General features: G+C 43.7%; 2 protein-coding genes across 5 annotated transcripts in view; one reads left to right on the top strand and one right to left on the bottom strand.

Moving 5' to 3' along the window:
• The first annotated feature begins 1,596 nt into the window (after nucleotides 1-1,596).
• orc4 (origin recognition complex subunit 4) lies at nucleotides 1,597-5,439 on the top strand. Of its 3 annotated transcripts, none has more exons than XM_023964089.1 (14): nucleotides 1,597-1,724; nucleotides 2,385-2,447; nucleotides 2,533-2,609; nucleotides 2,761-2,851; nucleotides 2,925-3,000; nucleotides 3,083-3,168; nucleotides 3,251-3,299; nucleotides 3,380-3,531; nucleotides 3,603-3,776; nucleotides 4,527-4,613; nucleotides 4,678-4,786; nucleotides 4,854-4,949; nucleotides 5,021-5,088; nucleotides 5,169-5,439. In XM_023964089.1, exons 2-14 carry the CDS (start codon nucleotides 2,391-2,393, stop codon nucleotides 5,346-5,348), a joined length of 1,302 nt encoding a protein of 433 aa, XP_023819857.1. In that variant the 5' UTR covers nucleotides 1,597-1,724; nucleotides 2,385-2,390; the 3' UTR covers nucleotides 5,349-5,439. The 3 variants fall into 3 exon arrangements, with proteins under 3 accessions (XP_023819857.1, XP_023819861.1, XP_023819868.1); XM_023964093.1 differs by having other exon boundaries at nucleotides 1,627-1,730; XM_023964100.1 differs by lacking the exon at nucleotides 1,597-1,724 and adding an exon at nucleotides 1,815-1,833.
• Nucleotides 5,440-6,736: 1,297 nt separating this feature from the next.
• acvr2a (activin A receptor type 2A) overlaps nucleotides 6,737-21,839 on the bottom strand; it is a 47,758-nt gene continuing 32,655 nt past the window's right edge. For both annotated transcript variants that reach the window (XM_023964076.1, XM_004066368.4), the window contains 7 exons: nucleotides 12,882-13,025; nucleotides 12,643-12,786; nucleotides 10,851-10,996; nucleotides 10,644-10,758; nucleotides 10,423-10,561; nucleotides 10,217-10,347; nucleotides 6,737-10,136 (listed from right to left, as the gene is read on the bottom strand). In XM_023964076.1, coding sequence (XP_023819844.1) covers nucleotides 9,951-10,136; nucleotides 10,217-10,347; nucleotides 10,423-10,561; nucleotides 10,644-10,758; nucleotides 10,851-10,996; nucleotides 12,643-12,786; nucleotides 12,882-13,025 — 1,005 coding nt within the window. In that variant the 3' untranslated portion in view covers nucleotides 6,737-9,950. The remainder of the gene's footprint in view (nucleotides 10,137-10,216; nucleotides 10,348-10,422; nucleotides 10,562-10,643; nucleotides 10,759-10,850; nucleotides 10,997-12,642; nucleotides 12,787-12,881; nucleotides 13,026-21,839) is intronic.

Raw genomic sequence — 21,839 nt, 5'->3', positions numbered from 1 at the left:
CAGTCAAAGCGTTCAAAAACGTGCTGAACGCGAGTTCTAGAATGTGCGTTTAGCCGACGGTGTTCGCACTGGACGCCGTCCATACGTCACGACCAAATAAGAGTCCCTGGTTGGCCAAAGTTGGACCCACTTTAACTTGCAACATGCGTTCAAGTTTAGCATGTCCAGCACAAAAATGGTCGTAAAGACTTGCGTAGCTACACAGAAACCCGAAACGTGCATCGACACACATTTACGTAGAGTTTTTATCGGAAGTGGCCTCTTGAATGCAAATTGCCGAGGGAGGTGTGGCGAGTGTAAAAAAGAAAAAGAAAAGGCTAAACGTGATTTCTTGAACACGCGTTTAGTCCACAATGTTCACAATGGACTAGCGAGAAGGGGCTTCTGTTGACTAGCGCCTTACCACCACCTACAGTTGAAAGAGGCTTAGCGCGAAATGACGAATTGGTCATTTAGCCCATGGTTGTAGAAATTTGCGCATCTCTATGTAAATGGGAACGTTTTAAACTTGGAAGTCCGAAATACGTGTTTATACACTTTTATTTTTTTGGATGTGGTTACTTGAATGCAAGTTCTTAAACGTGCGTCTAGCCCACGGTTTTCACAATGGACAAGCAGGGAGGGATTCTTCCTCTACTTTTTTTTGTTCACTGTTTACTAGCGCATGTGCGCCATCTACAGTTGGTAGTGGGTTAGTGCAAAATGTTGAAGTGGTGCGAATCTTGGGAATTCTTTTTTGTTTTTTTTCTAGCACAGCTCTATTCCGGTATGAAAGACTTTTCAACATGTTAATTCTTCCATGAATCAAAAGGGACGCCGTTTGTTCATCACAACCAGATCCGAGGGCCCCGATTGGTCAAAGTTTGACCCGCTTTAAGACACATTCAATGAACATTTCGTTAGTCGAGCCCAAAAATGGCCATAAAAACTTGCCTATTTATGTTTTGAACTTGGAGGCCTGTCACATGCATTTACACCTGTTTACATAGACTTTTTATTGGAAGTGGTCATATGAACGTAGACTGGTAGCTCAGAAGAATTCTACGGAGCTCCTAAAGGGACATTAAAGAAGAAAAGCATTAAGGTAAAAATAAAAAAGGTGGCAAAAAAAGCTAACTGGTTTTCTTTGATTTTTGTTCTTTTTTGTTACTTTGTTTTTTTCCCTAGTCATTAACAACAAAATTAAAATATTTAAACAAAATAAAGTAAATTTTTATGTTTTATAAATCTGTGTTTACATCGAGATAATCTCTTTTATTTGCATCATAAAGAAAAAATGAAAAATAGACCCCCCAAAATTATTATTTTTTTCCCAAACTTTTTTCTTAGTTTGGTAATAAAACCAATTAAAAAAAAAAAGAAATTGCACATTTCCAATGAAAATGAATCAGTAAAAGTCATCATGGGATTTAGATTAAATGTAATTTAAAAACGGACACAGCACTGAGAAAACTCACAAACCATGCTTCTGTTTGAAACAACATTATAATATTATTATTTATCAATTATTTACATATTTTAATGCCGTTTCTGATGTTTTAAAGCGTTTTACTAACCTTTATTTTAAAGAAAAAATATACTCATCCGCTTTCAGTCAATCACGAGTTTTCTTCCAGCCAATCAGAGACCGGAGATTCAGCCCATGCCGGAAGTAGTCATCTCGTGTGTCGCAAAAGTCGCGGGAAGATTCCGGGGGGCTACTGTTTGGTGTTTTCTGGAGCCGCGTGAGTGTAAACAACTTTTGTTTACTAAATGCAACTTTTTGTGCTCAACTTCTCAACATTTCGTGATCACGTGGGGGTGTTTTTTTCTTCAACGTGATGTTTCTTTTAGGTTCATCTCCAGCAGGATCACCGAATAGCCGAACTTCCGTTTTAAATGTGGTTACATTAAAATAATGTTTTCCCACGACGTATTTCTTACGTCTAGAAACGGAATGCGCTGTTTATATTTGATAAATAAAACTTTATTTACAATTCGGCTGACATTATAACCTCAGCAAATTCACTTAAAGGCTTCATTTTGACGGTTTAACATGTTCAAAGCCCAATCATTGGAATCAAATCAAACTTTATTTATAAAGCCCTTTTCATACAACAGCAACGCAACATGTTTTACAGTATCTACCCGGCACTAGGAACATCGGACTTCCTGTTTACATTTCTTTAAATATAGAAATTCCTTTTTTTGGGCGGGGTTTATATGTCTACAAACACAAAAGACTTCATTCTTGATACATAAAACTTTATTTACAATTCGGCTTCCAATGTGACGTCAGGTGGGATACTTAAAGGGATCATTTTAACGTTTTAACTTGTTTACTTCAAAGTCTGATCATTTGATTTAAATCAAACTTTATTAACAAAGCACTTTTTTCTCGTCAGGCCATCATGAGTAAGAGGAAAGGGAAAATCTCCCATCAGCCCCTGGGAGAATGCATCACACAGGCTTGTATCCCTTCCTTAAACCTTGAGTTTGCGTGGTAGTGACTTGGAACTTAATGAATTTGTTTGTGTTTTTATGAATTTCTAGGTTCAACGGATCTTGAGGGAGCGATACTGCCAGCAAAAACTAGCCAAAGGACTCGATGGAGTTGGAGCTCAACACAAGTGGGTTTTTATTTTTATTTTAGCTATGTGTCTGATTAAAGCAAAGACGACCCGCAGCTCTGTGACCCAGTTCAGGCTGACGGCGCCGACCTAGTTTGGTGCCCCACCCCCCATCGTTTGTCAAAGCTCACTTGAAGCTCCGCCCATACAGGCACCTGGAGGAGCTGCTGAGGCGCACCGCTGTCTACGGGGAGAGCAACTCGGTGCTGATCGTCGGGCCGAGGGGAGCGGGGAAAAGCTCGGTGAGGAGGCGGCGAGGGAGGGGTGCTGAGGGTGGGCAGTGCTGGTTGTCTGACGGCGTCTGCGTTTGCGCAGCTGCTGAGGAGCGTTCTGCAGGAGCTGCTGGAGGAGAAGGAGGTGCAGGAAAACCTTCTGCAGGTCCACCTTAACGGTAATTGCGACTTTGTGTCCTCCAAATCTGCCTGCTCCTCTAGTAATTTAGTAATTTTCTTTGTTTTTGTTTTTTGTTCCAGGCCTCCTACAGACCGACGACAGAATTGCACTTAAAGAAATAACCAGGCAGCTCCACCTGGAGAACGTCGTTGGAGAGAAAGTTTTCGTATGTTTTTCTTTTTAGTTTGGCGGCCATTTTTGCCTTAAATCGGATCCAAAAATGTTTTCTTTTTTTTTCCCCGTTTCAGGGAAGCTTCGCTGAGAATTTGGCTTTCCTGCTGGAAGCTCTGAAGAAAGGTTGGACGGGTTAAATTTAAGTGGATGACGGTGAAATCCGGTCCTCTCCAGCACTCTGGTTGTGTTTGTGGTTCCGTCAGGTGATCGCACCAGCAGCCGCCCCGTGTTGTTCGTCCTGGACGAGTTCGACCTGTTCGCCCACCACAAGAACCAAACGCTGCTCTACAACCTGTTTGACGTGTCGCAGTCCACCCAGGCGCCCGTCGCCGTGGTGGGACTCACCTGCAGGCTGGTGGGTCTCTTTTTTTTTACTTTTTCGTCAGGGAAGAGTAGCACCCCTTTGACGTCTTCCTGTCTTCTCAGGATGTCCTGGAGCTGCTAGAGAAGCGGGTGAAGTCCAGGTTTTCTCACCGACAGATCCACCTGCTGAGCGGCTTGACGTTCAGTCAGTACCTGGACCGAGTCCGGGCCCAGCTCAGCCTCTCCGATGATTTCTGCGACAGCAGGTTCGCTCAGGAGTGGAACGCCAGTGTAAAGGTAAACCAAGTGAAATGTTTCACTAGGTGATCAAGAATCTAACAATGTGTCATTTGATATTGTGTAGCAGGCAACAATAGTCGTTGCTATGGAAACTTTTCACACATATTTTAGGATAGAGATATGAAACGTGTCGTACTTGTTTATCAGCCCAAAACATGAAAGAAAGAAAAAATCTATGGTTGCTATGGACTTGATTCCTCTAGGGAGCCTGTGGAAACATGATCTGGTAAAATTCACTGATTTAGTTTGTTTTTTTGTCTTGCTTAATTTTGAGTGAGGATAAGTGTTCAAGACATTTGGCAGAAAAACTTAATTGCACCAAAGACCTCTGGTCGGTGCAACTATTTTTGATCTTTAGTTATGCGATCAATGTAAATCGGCTGATTTTGACTCAGGGGAAAAAGTTGCATATTGGTGCAAACATCATTTGCAAAGCTGCTTTTTCTCCGCATCACAATCCGTTTCCCAATTCCGTTAATTATGTGTTAATTGTGCTATTTTCATGTCACCGGCGACAGCTCCCACGTTAAAGGGTTCATGCTCGTGTCGAGCTGAATGCAACATTGTCTGACAAGCTTAAGTATTGGTTGCTATGGAAAGCATTGATATTTATTTAAGGATAGAGATATGAAACTTGTTTCACCTGGTCATCAGCCAGAGACGTAAAACATTTTCAATGGTTGCTATGGACTTGGTACCTCTGGAGACCTGATTTAGGACGACTAACATTTAGTTTTTCTTCCTTAGAATCTCATCGAGGACAAGTCTGTTCAGGACGTTTTGCAGAGACACTTTGACTGCAGCAAAGACTTTCGGTCGTTGCACGTGCTCCTGGTAAGGGATACGCCACTGTCCTTATATTAATTATTGTCAGTCGTTTATAACTCTAAAGTTACAGATGTTGTGTCTGAGCCGGGTCACCCTCGCCAAACCCACCATCAAAGCTTCAGACCTGCTGGATGCCAGCCGCCTCTGCCTCGCCGACTGCAAGACCAACATGCTGCACGGTAAAATCTGTCGACGTTTGTTGGTTACGTCAGTTTACCCGAGTCACGTCTAACGGCTGGCCTTTAGGTCTGTCCATTGTGGAGCTGTGCCTGATCATCGCCATGAAACACCTCAACGATGTTTACGAAGGAGAGCCCTTCAACCTGCAAATGGTCCATAACGGTACAGACTTTGACTCATTTTTCTCCAAACGTGCGACGACAGGACAGAACCCGGAGCGTTTGTGCTTTCAGAGTTCAAAAAGTTCCTGCAGCGCAAGTCCAACTCCATGTATAACTTCAGCCCGCCCGTCATCGTGAAGGTGAGACCTCTTCCAGCCGTCCAAAGGAATTTTAACTGTCCAGGTGTCACCCACTTCGGCCTTGTCCGCTTTGTCTGCAGGGGTTCGAGCACCTGCAGCAGCTGGAGCTCGTCCGGCCCGTCGACGGCTCGCCTAAAACCCAGAGGGAGTACCAGATGATGAGGCTCATGGTGGACCGCAGCCAGATCATGGAGGCGCTGCAGAAGTACCCACAATGCCCCACCGACATCAAGCAGTGGGCCCTGTCGGCTTTTGCCTAAACCCACAAAACACCTCAGAGGAAACTGTTGAATTCCATTGAAGAGTTTTTTTTTTTTTAATATATCTATTTAATAAAACGATAAAATATGGCCTTGTTTTATTTTTTTTATATCAACTTTAAAGTTCTGGATTTAGAATATATAAGTGAAGTTTTTCACAGCTAAATGCTGCCATCTAGTGGTAATCTGTGAAATCTCTTTAAAGAAAACCTCGAAACTTATTACGGCTTTAAACCAATTATGATCTTTAAGATCTAGACTAACCCTTGTGCTATCCTAGGCACTTTAACATTGGGAGTTGGGTCATCTAGACCCACTAGACAGTGCGCTGAATCTTTTTTCTTCAATGATTTGTGATCTTCACTGGTGTCCATGGATTACATGAAATCTTTCCACCTTTATCCTGGTAGGGAGAACACGGCAGTGTAAGGGTGGGGTCATCTGGACCCCATAAGATAGCACAAGGGCTATAAATACCATAAGGTAGATTTTATTTGAAACATTTAAAAGTATATGATGCAGAAATTAACTAGAACTGACATTTGTTTTCTAATTGTTTTTTTCCTAAAACAGGTATATTCATATATTGATTGTTGTGTACTTGATTGAGACTTTATAGAATTGTTGACATTTGAAAGGGGTAATTATAATCTAATTACAGCCAAGTAAAGCTAGAAACTAAAATAATTAGGTTGAAAATACATTGCAAGAATAGGCTGAAAATAACTAAACACTAAGTTAAATGCGTTATTGCTAAAATATAAAAAAAGGGCTAAAAACACAAAAACTTAAAGCTATGTTACAAGATGAAATTATGTTAAATGGCTAAATAATACTAGAAACTCAATTGCTTTAAGAAATCACACTAAATTCTATATTGCTAGCCGCTAGGCTAATATGTAGTCAAAAACACTACACGTGTTGAAAACGTGCTCTAGAAGCTAGCAGAAAGCTAATTAAGGCAAAATATGCTAACTTGGCTCCAAAATTCTGTCTCAACTGTCATTAGTTGTGGTTTTTTGTTCAAATCTATTTCCAAGTGTGTAACCTTTTTGCAAATTTTTGAGTCGGAACACTTTCATTAACCCTTGTGCTATCCTAGGGACTTTAACATTGGGAGTTGGGTCATATAGACCCACTAGACAGTGCTCTGAACCTTTCTTCTTCAATGATTTGTGATCTTCACTGGTGTTCATCGATTACATGAAATCTTTCCACCTTCATCCACCTTTGCGATGGTAGGGAGAACACGTCTATGTAAGGGGGGGTCATCTGGACCCCATAGGATAGTACAAGGCTTAAAAGGTCAACAACAAAAGCTGCTGTGGTTCAATTTCCCCTCATCTTTGTGAAAGTATGCTGGAAGCGTGACAAAATGACAAAAACACTCACAATCTAAAAACACATTTATTTACATCGCGTGGATGAATTCGGCTGATAAAAATCCTTACAGGCTAACGGCAGCCCAGAGCGACAGCGCTGACCTGGGATCAGTCGTCTCCTTTCTCCGCTCGTCTTCATTCCAACACTTTCCAGTTTCAGAGCGCCTCATCCATTTTTCACATTTTTGTCAGTAACATGAAATTTACAGTCACATGTATCAGGAATAGAACGTCATCTCCGAGGATCTCGGATCAGCGCTGCCACTCGCAAGCCTCCAGAAATGTACGGTCAGAAAATCGCTTGTAGTGTTTGTTTGTGTGGTTTCCTGGTCAAAATTCCAGATGTGGGTCCGACTTTGCAGTCGCAGCAGCGGGGGTGACTGCGTTTCAGTGTTCCCTCGAAATTTCCCGCCGAAAGGGGGGAAAAAACAGAGATGCTGGAATGAGTTGTCACATAACGGGGAGTACTGCAACCGTTGGGGCATCCGAACAGGCTCCCTGAGGAACTCCTCGGGTGATTGCATTGTTTCTTGAGTTGTAAAATTCATGTTGCAATTTTTTTTTCCGTTTTCTTTTCTCAGCATCGATGAATGTAGAAGGAAACACTGAAGTTCAACACGTACTTATAAAGATTCAGCTCAGAGTATATAGTTGATACAAGTATTTATGTCTGTACAAATCCTGCGTAAAATAGTGGGGGGCGGGGCAACAAGACACAAATGTTTCACTGGTAATATATGCACAGCAAAGTGAGGTGCTGGAAGGGGGGGAGGGGGGTCGCAGCAGAAAATCGTAAAAGCTTAGAAAAGTTTGGACGTCTTTAGATGGCGGGCAGGACTGGAGGTGGCCAAAGATCGGAGATTGTCCGCGATCACCTTGTTTGATTACGTTTTGATTTTGGTTTTCTCAGCCCGCTAGCTTACAAAGAGGCGCTCAAACCCACACAAAAAAAAAACAACCTTTTTACTATTTTCAGCTTTTACTATTTTCTACCGGACGGGGCACAATCGCAAGACACAAGCCCTTGACGGTTCGGCGGTCCGATCCGTCAGGTTCCGCGCTGTACAACCAGGTCCAGGCGTCTGCTGAACATTCATTCTCTGGTCGCTTTTGTCCGTAGATCAAATAGAGTTAAGCGGGTCACAGTCCGTTGTCTGTTCATTTTGTCGTTTTGAAGAATTCCTGAATCGTCACACCCCGCCCACCCCGTCCCACCCTTACACAACAAGAACAACAACCACGAGAACAACGAAACACTTATCCTCGAGCTGCACACCTGAGCTCCGAACCCCTACCTCAGAAAACAAAACAAACAAAAAAAAAAACCTCAGGCCAGTAAATTAAAAATAAATACAACACGTCAATATGCAAAGGTCACGGGGTCAGAAAAATGAAGATGCTACAAGTTTCTGGTGTCTTGAAAGTCCCTCCTGCAGCGGTTGATTGCGGCACTGGTTGCATATAACTCACGTCGAAGAGCATAGTACTGAATCCCTGAATGGTGTTTGTCGGTTGGGGTTGGTTCCGCCGGCGCAGTTTCAGCTATTTTTCTTCCCCAGAGGAACCGGCAAAAATGGAGGACTTCTGGTTTCGCCGTCCGCACCGCGAATGAGGTAGCTCTGACCGAGCCGATCGTCCATGGAGGGCGGCGGCAGAGGAAGCAGCAGCTGCAGACGTCGCTCTCGTGCTACGGTTGGCAAAGATGGCTTCGACTTCCTTCGCGCGGGGCGGGCGGGGGTTGTTTGCGTGTCTGTTTTTTTTTCTCACCACGTTTGAAGCCTTAGTGTAAAACTGCGCCGCGCGGAACCGACACCCCAAGCTTGAGGAGAGACTGCAGGTCTGCCGACACCGGAGTTTCGACGTCCCTCGGAGAAGGTAAAGACTCGAAAGAAAAAAAAAAAAAAAGGTCACGGCAGTGACTGATACATCCGTTTCGCCTGACATCGATTAGAAGAGCTGATGTATGTGTGGGGGAGGGGCGGGGAGGGGCAGGGCGGGGCGGGGATGGCACCAGGGTGGTTAGCGTCGATGTGAGCAACACCAAACTGCATAACCGGCAGATTTTTTATGGCTGAAATAAAAAAGAAAAATCCATCAAGCAGAGCTGGACTCCACCAACGACCCGCAGTTAACCTGGTTAGTGGTATGAGTCCAGACAGGAGGAAGTGAAGGCGTTCCAGCTCCCGACGGGTGAGGAGGACAGTAGCAAAGATTCCTGAGGTGTTTCGAAAAGAGAGGACAAGCTGAAAATAAAACAAAAATGTATATATATATATATATTTTTTTTAAAAAGCAGGTTGGCCCAGCTGAATATGATAGAAGGGATTAGGGGGTAGGGCCCCTCAATCTGGCACCTCCCCACCAAAATAATCACCAAACCCCGAGAGAATCCGTCGGGTTTCTTTGAATTTTTGTTAAATCGGGGGGGATGAGAGGAAACCCAAAATAAGGATTGAAAAAAATACTGACAGACATCGCAGTGGGAGGGTAAGGGGGGCGTGTCCCATGGCCAAAAAAACGATGAAGGTGACGATGAGCAGGGGGTGATGATCAAGTCCGTCTGAACTGAGGTATACCTGGTTGAAAGAGGTTCATGTTTTCTTTTTTTTTTTCTTTTCGTTTTTTGTTTTGTTTTAAATTGTCGTAATGCTTGAAAATGGACCCGCCCCCCCTAAGCCCCGCCTCCCCTGGTTAAAGTACGCCTAATAAACAACCATCAGGGTCCATGATACACTATGTACAGCAGCATTACACTATGAACATTCAGAAGCCGTTGCTTGTTGGCAGAAAGACAGCCGTTTCTTCAGAGGAACGCACACAGGAAACAGCGATGCATCAAAAGCGGAGCCCTCCCCCGCCTTTTTATGTGTTTTCCTCTCCAAATGCTAAAATGCAGTTCAGTTAAAGTCTGAGAGCCAAACATCCTGCACGCTTGTGTGTGTGTGTAAAAAACGATGCGTGGTAAAAGCGTCCGCCGTTCCCGGCTCGTCCCAAGCGTCTGCTTGGGGGCGACGGGCTCGAATCCTCAGGCACACAGATCAAAATGACGTGGACTGATGTAGTGAGGTGGGCGCGGGTGTTTCCTGAAGTAGCGGCCCGCACTTAAAGATTAAAAAAAAAAAAAAAAAAAAGCTAAAAAAAAAGAAGGAAAAAAACCCAAAAACATCAAACCGACCAACCAGGGTCGGAGGTTTCTCTCCTCCAGCTGATTTGTCGCTGATCATAGACTAGACTCCTTTGGGGGGAGGTCCACGTTCGTCACCATGGTAACAATCTCGTCCGGGCCGATGATGGGGGCCTGGCGCTGCATCTGGCCGATGCGCTCCTCCACGCAGCCGGCCGACAGGCGAGCCTCGGCCTCGTGGTCCCAGCAGTCCTCGATGGTTTCGCAGAGGATGGTCAGACCCTGAGGAACACCAAGGGACACATTTTAACCTCTGCGCTTCTCCGCCGAGAAAAAACGCCCAAAATACGACAGTAGCTCACCGCGTGTTTCTGCCAGCAGTCCCTAAGGCAGGGCCGCAGCTTCTTATGCACCACCACCTCCTGCATGTCCTCTAGGGACGGGTGCTGACCCACCTCTTCCTCAAAGGGGAGCATGTACTCGTCCACCGGGCCTGTTGACATGTGTCCCCCCATGAATAAATCGCGGTAAATACCCCTAAAAGAGCGTTTGTGTTGGCGTCACTCACCATCTGCAGCGGTGCAACGAGACGCCAACTCCCATAGGACGAGACCGAAGGCGTACATGTCAATGCGCAGGAAGGAGTCTCGCTGGAAGTTGATGGCCCCCTCCAGGACCTCAGGGGCCATGTAGCGACGGGTTCCCACCTGCGTGATCCAAAACCGGCACGGTGAAAGTCTCCATATGCCCCAACAAGTGATGAGGTGGCGTTGTGTTCGCCGGTCGTACCTGTCCGTGCGTGTCTCCAGCAGATTTTCCGGCCTCAAACTTTAGAGCAAGGCCAAAGTCAGCGATGCAGATGGTCAGGTTGCTCTTCAGAAGCAGATTCTTACTCTTGATGTCCCTAACAGAAAGAAGACGCCCTTTCAGTACGACAAATCAGAGCTGGGAGAGCCAAAATATAAAAAAATACCGCAGTTCGCCGATGTCAATCACCTGTGGGCAATGGAGGGCTTGTGCCCATCCTTGTGTCCCGGGATGTCCTCGTGCAGGTAGGCGAGGCCGCGGGCCGCCGTCTGAGCAATGTGGCAGAGCTCGTTCCATGACACCACGTTGGCTTTAAGGAAGTCTGTCAGGGAGCCCTGAAAGGGAGAAGATGCAGCTTCTTAATGGCGGCTGCTGACCATACCTCAATTGGGTGAGAACAAATTCCAAATAGCGGCCCTAAAAAAGGTGATGGCCCATAGCAACCATAAACCTTTTTTCTTCTCTTGTTGGGATCAATGTCTGTACAAACTATTGTGTCTCTATCACAAAGTAAATTTTCCTATTTTCGTTAGCAACCAGTCATTTTGTCTCCCTCATCAAATCCACAACAAAATAATGTAGCTTTCACATGGTGCATTTTGATTTATAACATCAAAGTTCACATGTAGCTGTGTTTAAGGTGGTCTTTCAGGGAGTACTAAGGAATAGAATATGCAGCTTCCAAATGCTTCTGCAGATCATATCTGTATTGTGTGAGAACAAGTTCAAACTAGCAGCCCTAATAAAGGTGATGGCCCATAGCAACCATAAACATTTTTTCTTCTCTTGTTGTGGTAAAAGTCTGCACCAATTACTGCGCCTCTACCACAAAGTAAATGTTCCTTAGCAACCAGTCATTTTGTGTCCTACATCAAATCCACAACAAAATTATGTAACTTTAACAGGGTATATTTTGATTTATAACATCAAAGTTCATATGTAGGTGTGTGGTAACCTAACTAGCTAAAGTTTCGAAGACTTTTGCTAAGATGTCCCCCCCATTTTGACTGAGGATGGTGCGATTTGTTAAGGTTAGAGACAACCTAAGAGTTTCTATACCATGTTGTGGTGTTTTGCAACTGAATGTGATAGCTAAAATTATGATGAATTGAGTTGGTTGCCATGGCAACATAATGTCGGAGTGTAGGAAGCATTTCTTAGGTTTTGAGATCAAGAATTCAAGCTCTTTGGTGGTATTTTTTTCAGATTTTCAAGCAAAAAAGGAAAAAAAAAGAGTAGATACTTTCAAACTGATCACCTCAGTTTGTAAACAAAGTCCCGTTTTTCACAATAAAACGAGGAGTTCGAGCATCTTAATGAATCCTGAGGAGAATGCGAATTTATAAGGAACACACTAAAGACACAACGTTTCTATGGCAATGACAAAAGACTTCTAAAAAAACAATCAAATTTCCTGACCTGAACTAACCTGATCGTCAACTTCTGGGATGTTTTTTTTCCCCATCAGGCTTTAATGGATGTTTAAACACTTAACTACTTTGTGAGTTGACCTTAAAGCTCCCGACACGCTCCTTCTGTTTACTTCCTTTCTCCTTACACAACATCTCTGCTCATTTATTAAACATGCCGGTATAACACAAGGTCACTTCGGCAGAGGCCAAAGGCACCCGCAGCTCTGGACGTCCGCCACTAGAGGGCAGGCAGGACCAACAGGAGGAAAGGGACGGGTCGTTCTCTTCTTTCCAGGTTTGGAGAGCGTTTCTTTGTTATTCCCTAAGAGTTTGAGAGGTGTGAGGCAAGCCCCCGCACGCCGCCGCAGCCGCCACAAAATCCTAATCAAAGATGGGGGCAAAATCAGCGGTGAAGGAGGCGCTAAGCCCTCCCAGCTGTGCGGCAGGAGGTTCAACCGCGGTTTCACACCTCCTCCGGAGGGTGCGCCAGGAGTGCCAGGTCCCATGCTGCGTGGACACAAACATGCTGCATGATGGGGAAAAAATGCGATGCTCTGCGTCGGACTCACCTTCTCGTGGTAGGCCGTGATGAGCCACAGCTCCAGGTCGAGGTTGTTGTTGCGCTTCTCCACGCCGATGAAGTGCAGGATGTTCTCGTGCTTCATGCCACTCACGGTGTAGATCTCGTACTCGTTCTGCCATGACAGTTTGTCCTGCGGGGAGGAAGGCAGCGGCGTCGTTAAGCGCAACCGGAAGAAAAACGGACAAAAAAATTGGACCTCAGGGCTCCGCTCCGACGCCGGCGCACCTGGATGGGGAAGATCTTGACGGCCACGTATTCGCTCAGCAACTGCGCCTTCCACACGCAGCCGAAGCGCCCCCTGGCTTTCACCTCGATCAGCTGCAGGGGTTTGTGGCCCAAAATGGGAGACGGGGGCGAGGGCCCGGGATCCTGCAAAGAGAGGACACAAACAGACAGAGGACATGAGGGCGGGAGAACTCACACGGAATGATATCGAGCAGCGCAATCTGTGAAGAGTTGGTTTGGTTTTTCTGTTGTTTTTTTCTTTTGAGAAGGGTGGGGGTGGGGGGCTCTTCTCTCAGGAGGAAGGACGTGGTTCGAATCCCGACTGAGACCTTTCTGTATGTGTGTAATCCTGTGGGATTTCTCCAGTTTCCGGACACCATGTTCTGGATGGATGAATAGATGATTGGATGGATGAATAGATGATTGGATGGATGAATAGATGATTGGACGGATGAATAGATGATTGGATGGATGAATAGATGATTGGATGGATGAATGAATAGATGATTGGATGAATGAATAGATGATTGGATGGATGAATAGATGATTGGATGGATGAATAGATGATTGGATGGATGAATAGATGATTGGATGGATGAATAGATGATTGGATGGATGAATAGATGATTGGATGGATGAATAGATGATTGGATGAATGAATAGATGATTGGATGGATGAATAGATGATTGGATGAATGAATAGATGATTGGATGGATGAATAGAGGATTGGATGGATGAATAGATGATTGGATGGATGAATAGATGATTGGATGAATGAATAGATGATTGGATGGATGAATAGATGATTGGATGGATGAATAGATGATTGGATGGATGAATAGATGATTGGATGGATGAATAGATGATTGGATGGATGAATAGATGATTGGATGGATGAATAGATGATTGGATGGATGAATAGATGATTGGATGGATGAATAGATGATTGGATGGATGAATAGATGATTGGATGGATGAATAGATGATTGGATGAATGAATAGATGATTGGATGGATGAATAGATGATTGGATGGATGAATGAATAGATGATTGGATGGATGAATAGATGATTGGATGGATGAATAGATGATTGGATGGATGAATAGATGATTGGATGGATGAATAGATGATTGGATGGATGAATAGATGATTGGATGGATGAATAGATGATTGGATGGATGAATAGAGGATTGGATGGATGAATAGATGATTGGATGGATGAATAGATGATTGGATGGATGAATAGATGATTGGATGAATGAATAGATGATTGGATGGATGAATAGATGATTGGATGGATGAATGAATAGATGATTGGATGGATGAATAGATGATTGGATGGATGAATAAATGATTGGATGGATGAATAAATGATTGGATGGATGAATGAATAGATGATTGAATGGATGAATAGATGAATGGTTGAATAGATGAACAGATCATTGAATTGATGAATAGATGATTGGATGGATGAATAGATGATGGGATGGATGGATGAATAGATGATGGGATGGATGAATAGATCATTGAATGGATGAATAGATGAATAAATCATTGAATTGATGAATAGATGATTGGATGGATGATAATTAGAAGATTGGATGAATGGATGGATGAATTAATAGATTAATGGATTGACGGATGGGTGGATGGATGAATGGCAGATGCATAGTTAGATGGATGGCTATATAAATGGGTAGATTGACCGATGATTGAGGAGGGAAAGATGCATTCATGGCCGTTGGAGCTGCAGTGGGACGGCGGCCAGTCCCGACTCTACCCATCAGCTGTTTTTCCTGAATGTTAATAAAAACCTGGGGGCAGCTGCTGGTCTTCGGTGCGGTAATGGCGTTACTGCGGAAGCACGCAAAGCGCCACGGCGTCTGCCTTCCGACGCCACACACACACACACATCAGCAAAACCCGCTGCTCCACATCCAAAGTGGGTTAAACACAGCTGGCGATCGGCGTTAAGCTGATCACTTTCACATGTGACTTCACAGAGAAGGCCGCCAGCCAGCGGAGACACGGAGGCGTGAGGGGGAGGGGGGGTCAAAAACAAGCATGCGGTGCGGGGAGTCACATTTCCGAGGGATAAAAGGTGGAGGAGAAAGACGAGCACATGACGGATGGCGCTTAGATGAAACCCGATAGGCAACAAAAAAAAAAATCTGGAGGAAAAGCAGGCGTTTGGTTCGGCGGACCCAGGGAGCGCCGCCGGTCAGCACGGCGCTGTTTGCCTGACCTCCCCGTAAAGAACCCGGCTTTGAGTTACGAGCTTTGTGGCAGACTTAATAGCTGGAAACATCTTACACCTCGGAGCTATCTTTGGGATGAAACGCCCCGGCCGCCTCCAAGGTCCAAGTCCTCCTCAGGAAGCCTGTTCGGACAAGAACGGCACAGCTCGGGGGTGGGGGGTGGGGGGGGGCAAACTCCCATTTTACGAGTCGGATTTTTATCGGGAAGTTTTACAGCTCCTGGTGAACTTTGGCCTTTTGGTGAAGCTCCAGAGGCTGAACTGAAGAGAGTTCTTTCCCTCTCTTTGTCGGCTGGATGATGCAAGTGAAGGAAAAGACGAGAGGCGTCTTTCCTCCAGGTATGGGGGTGGGGGCTTTCAGGCCAGGGAGGGGGGTAGTTCCTTTGTTTACTTAAAATAACAGAGAGCTGTCAGGCAGACCTGCCGTCGGCGTGAACCGCGAATGGCGGAGAAAAATACTACCCCGCTGGGGGGATCGGGTTTGGATGTCAGAGCGACGCGAATGCACCAGGACTAAACGGTTTCACGGCGGGGTCCGCCCCCCCCCCCTCCATCTGGTTCCAATGCTGGTTCTTGAACACAAACGGGTTCTCGGGGAGTTACGTTTTCCCCTCGTCAGTTGTTGTGCTTTAGTTTTAGGTCGAGGGAGACGAGAGCGATGACAGATCATTGGTGGGAGGTGACCGGGTCACTGTTGGAAAGACTGTTCCGGGTCCATAGTCTCACGCAAAACACACAGTTCGCATCCGAAGTTAGGAAACTGGGTTTTTTTTCGGAGTCAAGAAAAACAAACTCTTCCATTTAATATGACGGGATTTCTTTTTGGACTATACGTTTGGTACGATATTTAAAAGTTTTTTGCTATTTTACAATTATTTTAGATATCGTTGTCAAAGCGGTTGACCGAATAAAGTTTAGGTCCTACTAGGTCAAAGGTTCTCAGTGTTCATGTGGGGAAGCCAAAGGCGCTTACAAATCCTTTTCATCAAGTCTCAGGTCTTTATGTCTCAAGTCTCAAGTTGTAACTTAATTTAAGTCTCGAGTCTCTGATGTAATTTCAATTCAAGTCTCAAATCTTTACTTTTATTATCAAGTCAAGTCGTCATAAATTCACGTCCAATCTCTGTTCTTTATGTCTTTTTTCATGTCAAGTCTCAAGTCGTAAACTCTAATTTCAAGTCAAGGTTCGAGTCAAACTCTAATTTCAAGTCAAGTCTCGAGTCTTTTACTGTATTATCAAGCCAAGTCTTGAGTCATAAACTGTAATTTCAAGTCAAATCTTGAGTCTTAAACTGTAATTTAAATTCAAGTCTCGAGTCTTAAACTCTAATTTCAAGTCAAGGTTCGAGTCTTAAACTCTAATTTCAAGTCAAGTCTCGAGTCTTTTACTGTAATTTCAAGTCAAGTCTCGAGTCTACCTGTACTTTATTGTCTAGCTGTAACTTTAAGCCGTCGTTTTTAAGTGACTTGTGGCAACACAATAATAAAGACAGATTTTTCTACTTCGAAAAGAGCGCTTTTTTTTGACTCAGTCATCAATGTCCTTAAGACAAAAAAAAAACAAAACAAATGGACACTGTACACAATTCTCACACCTCGAGTCTCACGGAAATCTCCTGTCTTTGAGGTAGTCAACGTCTAAAGTGCAACTTGTCTCAAGTCCAAGTCTGTGGTCCAAGCCATTGTATATAGAGATGGACAAAGATCTGGATTATACCACATTATACGACACCCTTTAGTGTTCTCTCTTTTCCATTGACGATGCCTCCGTGTTGGGAAATTCCGTCATTTTCTTTTCTTTGGCTCCAGCGTTTGAGTCCTTCCTGTTTCGCTTCCATCAGGTCTCAGAAGCTCCGCTGACGTTTGGTCACGCCTTTACCCTCCAAATATTTCTAGCAAATGACATTTTGACTTTCGTCACGTGACGCTGTCCTTGTTTTACCCGCGGTAATGAAGCGACATTATAAATGAGAACACCAACAAAGGGGCTCTTTGCTGAGAACTGGATGTAGATCATTAAAAAAGTGAAGCATCTGACGGCTATTGACATGACAGACAGAAATGTTGGATCCAGACATACAGGCTGAGCAGGAAACGCGGCAAAATGGCTGCAGCCCAACGCTTTTAGGTGATTTTGATGATCCTGTCATCCCGTCAGAAAATCCCCTCAACACTATTCCGATCACTATAAATCACTATTCCGAAAAAATTAAATTTCTAAAAGTGGAAATTAGCATGAATCCCAAAAATGCTTAAAACGTCCCTGTTTTCCAAAAACACTTCATGAAGAATAATGTTGGAATTGGTTGATACGTTTGAACTATTTGGCCAAATAAGGATCAGTGTAAAGTGAACAAAAAAATCAGATTGTAAACTTTTAAAAACATTTTAAACTCTAAATTACACATTGTTAACTTGAAAGGAGCATTGAAAAAATGTACGTAGGAAAAACTATTTTAAAAAATCTTGGGAAAAGCGCTACTACTGCTGTATGCCACATCAGCGGAAGGCGCCGCCAACAACAGACGCTGTTCTGGAACACAAATGACGTCCTATTAAACTTTACCACCCAACGTCAATCATGTCACGTGAATTGAGAGAAACCAAAACACCAAAATGGACAAAAGCAGCTGTTACAAAAAAAAAGAATTTGGTTTATTGAGTTTTACGTACATCTACTTTTTTCGCATTTTTATTATTTCTTTTAGGACAAAGATCTGGATTTGTACAATGTGTACTTTTAAATTTTAAAGCGTTTTTAACTTTTTTTTTCCTTCAGATTTCCAACTTTTTACTTTATTTTTTTAAATTTAGGCTAAAATAATCTTGATTTGACCCCCTAAAATACTTTGGCTGAGATAATTCCAAAGATTTAACTGCTCTTTTAAGAAAATAAAAGCCCAAAGGTTAGCTTTCAAATTAAAATTTAAAAACGTTTCATTTCTTTAGCGTGGTTCTCCTAAAAAGAAAACAAGCAAAAATTTCCATCCATTTAAAATAAATTCTCAAAATCTGACTTTAATTTTTTCCTGTAAATTGCGATATATCGAAAAAATGCAAAATCTTTCATGTTCTGCCAGAAACAGGAAGTGAACAGTCACATCAAAATTGATGGTTCTATTGTGTTTCATCGCAGGATAAACCAAAAGCGTGCGACGAAAACTGATAATTGTTAAAACGACAGAAGTGATTCCCAACTTTGTGTCGGGAAAGCGGTTTAGTTCTTGGTTTTGACACAAACTCCTGAAACAGGGGTCTTAACCCTCCACTGTGACTCTTATGTGTACGTTTTTAATTTTAAAGAGTAAACTAACTCTATGCTAAAGTTAGCCTGAGCTGGTGAAGCGTTTGTCGCTAGCGGGAGAAAGTGCTAACAAAGGCATGCTGGGAAATTAGCTAGATTAACATCTGCGCCAACAGTCTCGCCCACAACGCAAACGCAAGTTTCTAATTAGCTACTGCCGAGGTGCAGAAACTATGCCTTGAAAAAGGACACAGGCTTGTAGCTGCATAAATATAAATACATGACCACTAGGAACGATTTTACGATGGACAAAAATATAGTTGGAGTGGGACTTTAAGGTGGATTGTAAAGCTACGTTCACATTAAATTCGGCAATATGCGTTGAAGTGGCCACTTCCAATGAAAAGTCTATCTTAACAAATTTTTTGGGCATCCGCGTTCCAAACTGCCACGTTCATGGATAGCAACGGACGTTTTTACGACTTTTTTGGGAGGCTCTACGTACAAAATGCGTGGCTAATGAGCGCGTGTTGCTAGCTAAACCAGGTCGAACTTTGACCATCAGGGAGTTGGATTTGGTAGCGACGTATGGATGGTGTCCTTTTTGAAACATGGACTTGCAAACTTTAAAAATTAATTAAGGAGGAGAAATTTATAATCGCGGTTCGTACCCGACTGGAATTTAACGGAGCGAGATTTCCTGTGACATTTCGCAACAAGCTGTTGGTGGTGGGCAAGCGCCAGAAAACGGTAGATAGAGAAAGAGAAGAAGAAGCATCCTGTGGATTGAAAATACGGTAGGCATCACTTAATTAGCTCTTATTTCACGTTAGTATTTTACATATATGAATTTCTGGCTGAGAATGTATATTTTATTAATACCGCTGATATCAGACTGCCTTCTACCACATTTGCTCAATTGAGGAAAGAGGCACAGGGAGTCTTTTATTTTGAAAGGAAGCCATGTCAAAAGTTATAAAAAATTTCATATATTGAAAACAGGCTGTTTTCTCTTTGTTTTATTTATTCCAAAAACAAGACTTCATGTATATTTATAATAATAGTAACAATAACACAACTACAAATCATTGTTTTCTTTTTTTTTAAGGTTGAAATGAGACTTTGTGGTTCTGGTCGGGTTGTAGTTGGTTAGATATAGACCCAAATAGTGCTTTAAGTGTTAAAGGTTGCAGCCTCCATCAAACACCCTGCTGTTACTCCCCATGTTTTTGGAGCCGGTTGACGCCGAGACAGACTGTGCGATGAAATGTAAGCCGCCGATCCCTGAAGGAGGGAAAAAACAGCCACGCTTTGGACGCCGTCTTTTAGCCTGAAGGTGAATTCCTGCTCGGGAGCCGCGCGATGATGGAGCCGGCTGACTTGGACGGGAGTGCTGACACCTGGATTTGACGACGCTTGCCCGATCGGAACTGCTTAATGCGGCTAATCCTGACTATCTGGTCCGCAGGCGTGTTCCTGCAGGAGCTCTTATCTCGGTTGCTCTCTGGAATCTCGTGCCTTGTTTTTTTGTTTTTTTTTTGGGTCTTTTTTTTCTCCCTGACGAGGCGAGGGGGCCTCCCGCGGGAGTCATCAGATCTGCCGTCCGATCCAGGGGCGCCTCGGCCTCCGACGGGGCGCATTTCACTGATTCAGCACACCGCAGGAAGCAGAAAAACACAAAACTGCTGGTTCACGTCGTTCTTCTCAAGCTTCTCCCGTGGCCTGCTCGGGTTTCCCGTCTGACCGATGGCATCAAAACACGTCCTTCTAGCGTTTAAACCGGCGTAAACAAAGAAAAGGACGGCGAGCGGCTTCCAGAAATTCAGTCCTGATGGCGGCTTGTTGACTTGAGACGACATCACCAGGCAAAGCGGCTGATGTGACCTTAAGAAGAGCTAACCTAAAGTGACAACACGCCAGACTTTTGTTTTCTAGAAGAAAAGGCACAGATGTTTGCAGCGCCACCTCAACATCTGACCAAAGGCGACGTTGCACTTCGCTTCAGTCTGTGGTTTCGGCATCAAACCCACCACAGAACTCCCTCAAAAGTTCGGAAAAAAAAGCTGGTTCACACCCATTGACTGTATCTGAAAACTGGACCGAGTGAAAATGATTTACAACAAAATCAATACGGATGTTGCCATGTAAGCAGAAATTGGTCAGAATTGATCCAAGTCGACATTTCCGTGGCAACCACTCTAGCCAATCAGTAGTGAGCTTGTTGGAAGGCCACACCCCTACCGTTTCGAACATTCTAAACACTGGACATAAAGGGCCAGCAAGAATTAGCAATAAACACCTTAACCCTCTTTCAACTGCCGTAACTCTTCAGAGCAATTAACTATGGCCAATCAGGAGTGAGCTTGTTGGAAGGCCAAACCCCTAACGTTTTACATTTTTTGAATGTTTCGAATGCTGATGTTTGGGCCAGTAGACACCGCCTAATTGTGGAAGCATCTGATTGGCTAGTTTGTGACTTTAATAGTTAGCACTATAGAAAAAAATATGAAAAAAAGTTCAGATTTGCAAGAACACGCTAACCATCTTTCGATAACCGTGAATTTTCAACTGTTCACACAATTAATTCTTGCCAATCAGGAGTGAGTTTGTTGGAAAGGATTCAAACATTGGATGTAGATGGCGCCCAAGCATCACTTTTATGGAAGCGTCTAATTGGCTAGTTTATAACTTGAATAATAAGCACTATAGAAAAAAATATGAAAAAAGGTTCAGATTTGCAAGGACATGCTAACGTTTTTTTAAACTGCCGTAACTTGTCAACCATGCAATTAACTCTAGCCAATCAGAAGTGAGCATTTTGGAAGTCCACACTGCTACAGTATGAACATTGCAAATGTTTCAAACTTTGGACATGGGGGCCAACTTTACTTAGCGAGAAAATCCACCTAATCATGGAGATCGCGGAAATAGGCGAGGTTTGCGATCTATCAAAGCGCATTATTTAGACGTCGCAGGTGACGTCTTCGGTATTAAAGGGTTAAAAGAAAAAATGTTAGCAAAATTTGTGTTCTGACAAATGACAGCTGTTTATTTCTCCATAGAAGTCTGCAATTTGGGCTTCTTGAAGCCACTTCCTGTTTGGAACTCAGTCCAGTTCTCATATACAGTCAACGGTGAAATCACAAATACAAACGATACAAACATCACAGGCGGTTATTCATACTGTTAAATGTGCGTGTGTGTGGGGGGGGGGGGCTGCATTCATTTTCCCACCATGCACTGAGAGTTCTGGCGTGAAAACATCAAAGGACGTCCGTCCCCATGCAGCGGAACCAGGCAGAGACAGAGAAAAAAATGCGACGGAACATGGGAGAAACTCAAACAGGAGGTGCGTGAGACTGAGTCAAGCTCGGAACCCAACGTAAATAAATAAAATCAATAAAAAAATAAGTGAAGGAGGGGGAGAAAAGGTGGTAGTTTGAACGGTAAACTGCT

This window comes from Oryzias latipes, chromosome 2 (genome assembly GCF_002234675.1).
Source record: "Oryzias latipes chromosome 2, ASM223467v1".
Classification (NCBI taxonomy): Eukaryota; Metazoa; Chordata; class Actinopteri; order Beloniformes; family Adrianichthyidae; genus Oryzias; species Oryzias latipes.
This window is presented reverse-complemented; position numbering and strand designations above follow the sequence as displayed.

Coding starts and splice junctions, on each gene's coding strand:
- orc4 (XM_023964089.1), top strand. CDS start 2,391: ATGAGTAAGAGGAAAGGGAAAATCTCCCATCAGCCCCTGGGAGAATGC. Junction 2,610..2,760: donor GGAGTTGGAGCTCAACACAA/GTGGGTTTTTAT, acceptor CCGCCCATACAG/GCACCTGGAGGAGCTGCTGA. Junction 4,787..4,853: donor CAAGACCAACATGCTGCACG/GTAAAATCTGTC, acceptor GCTGGCCTTTAG/GTCTGTCCATTGTGGAGCTG.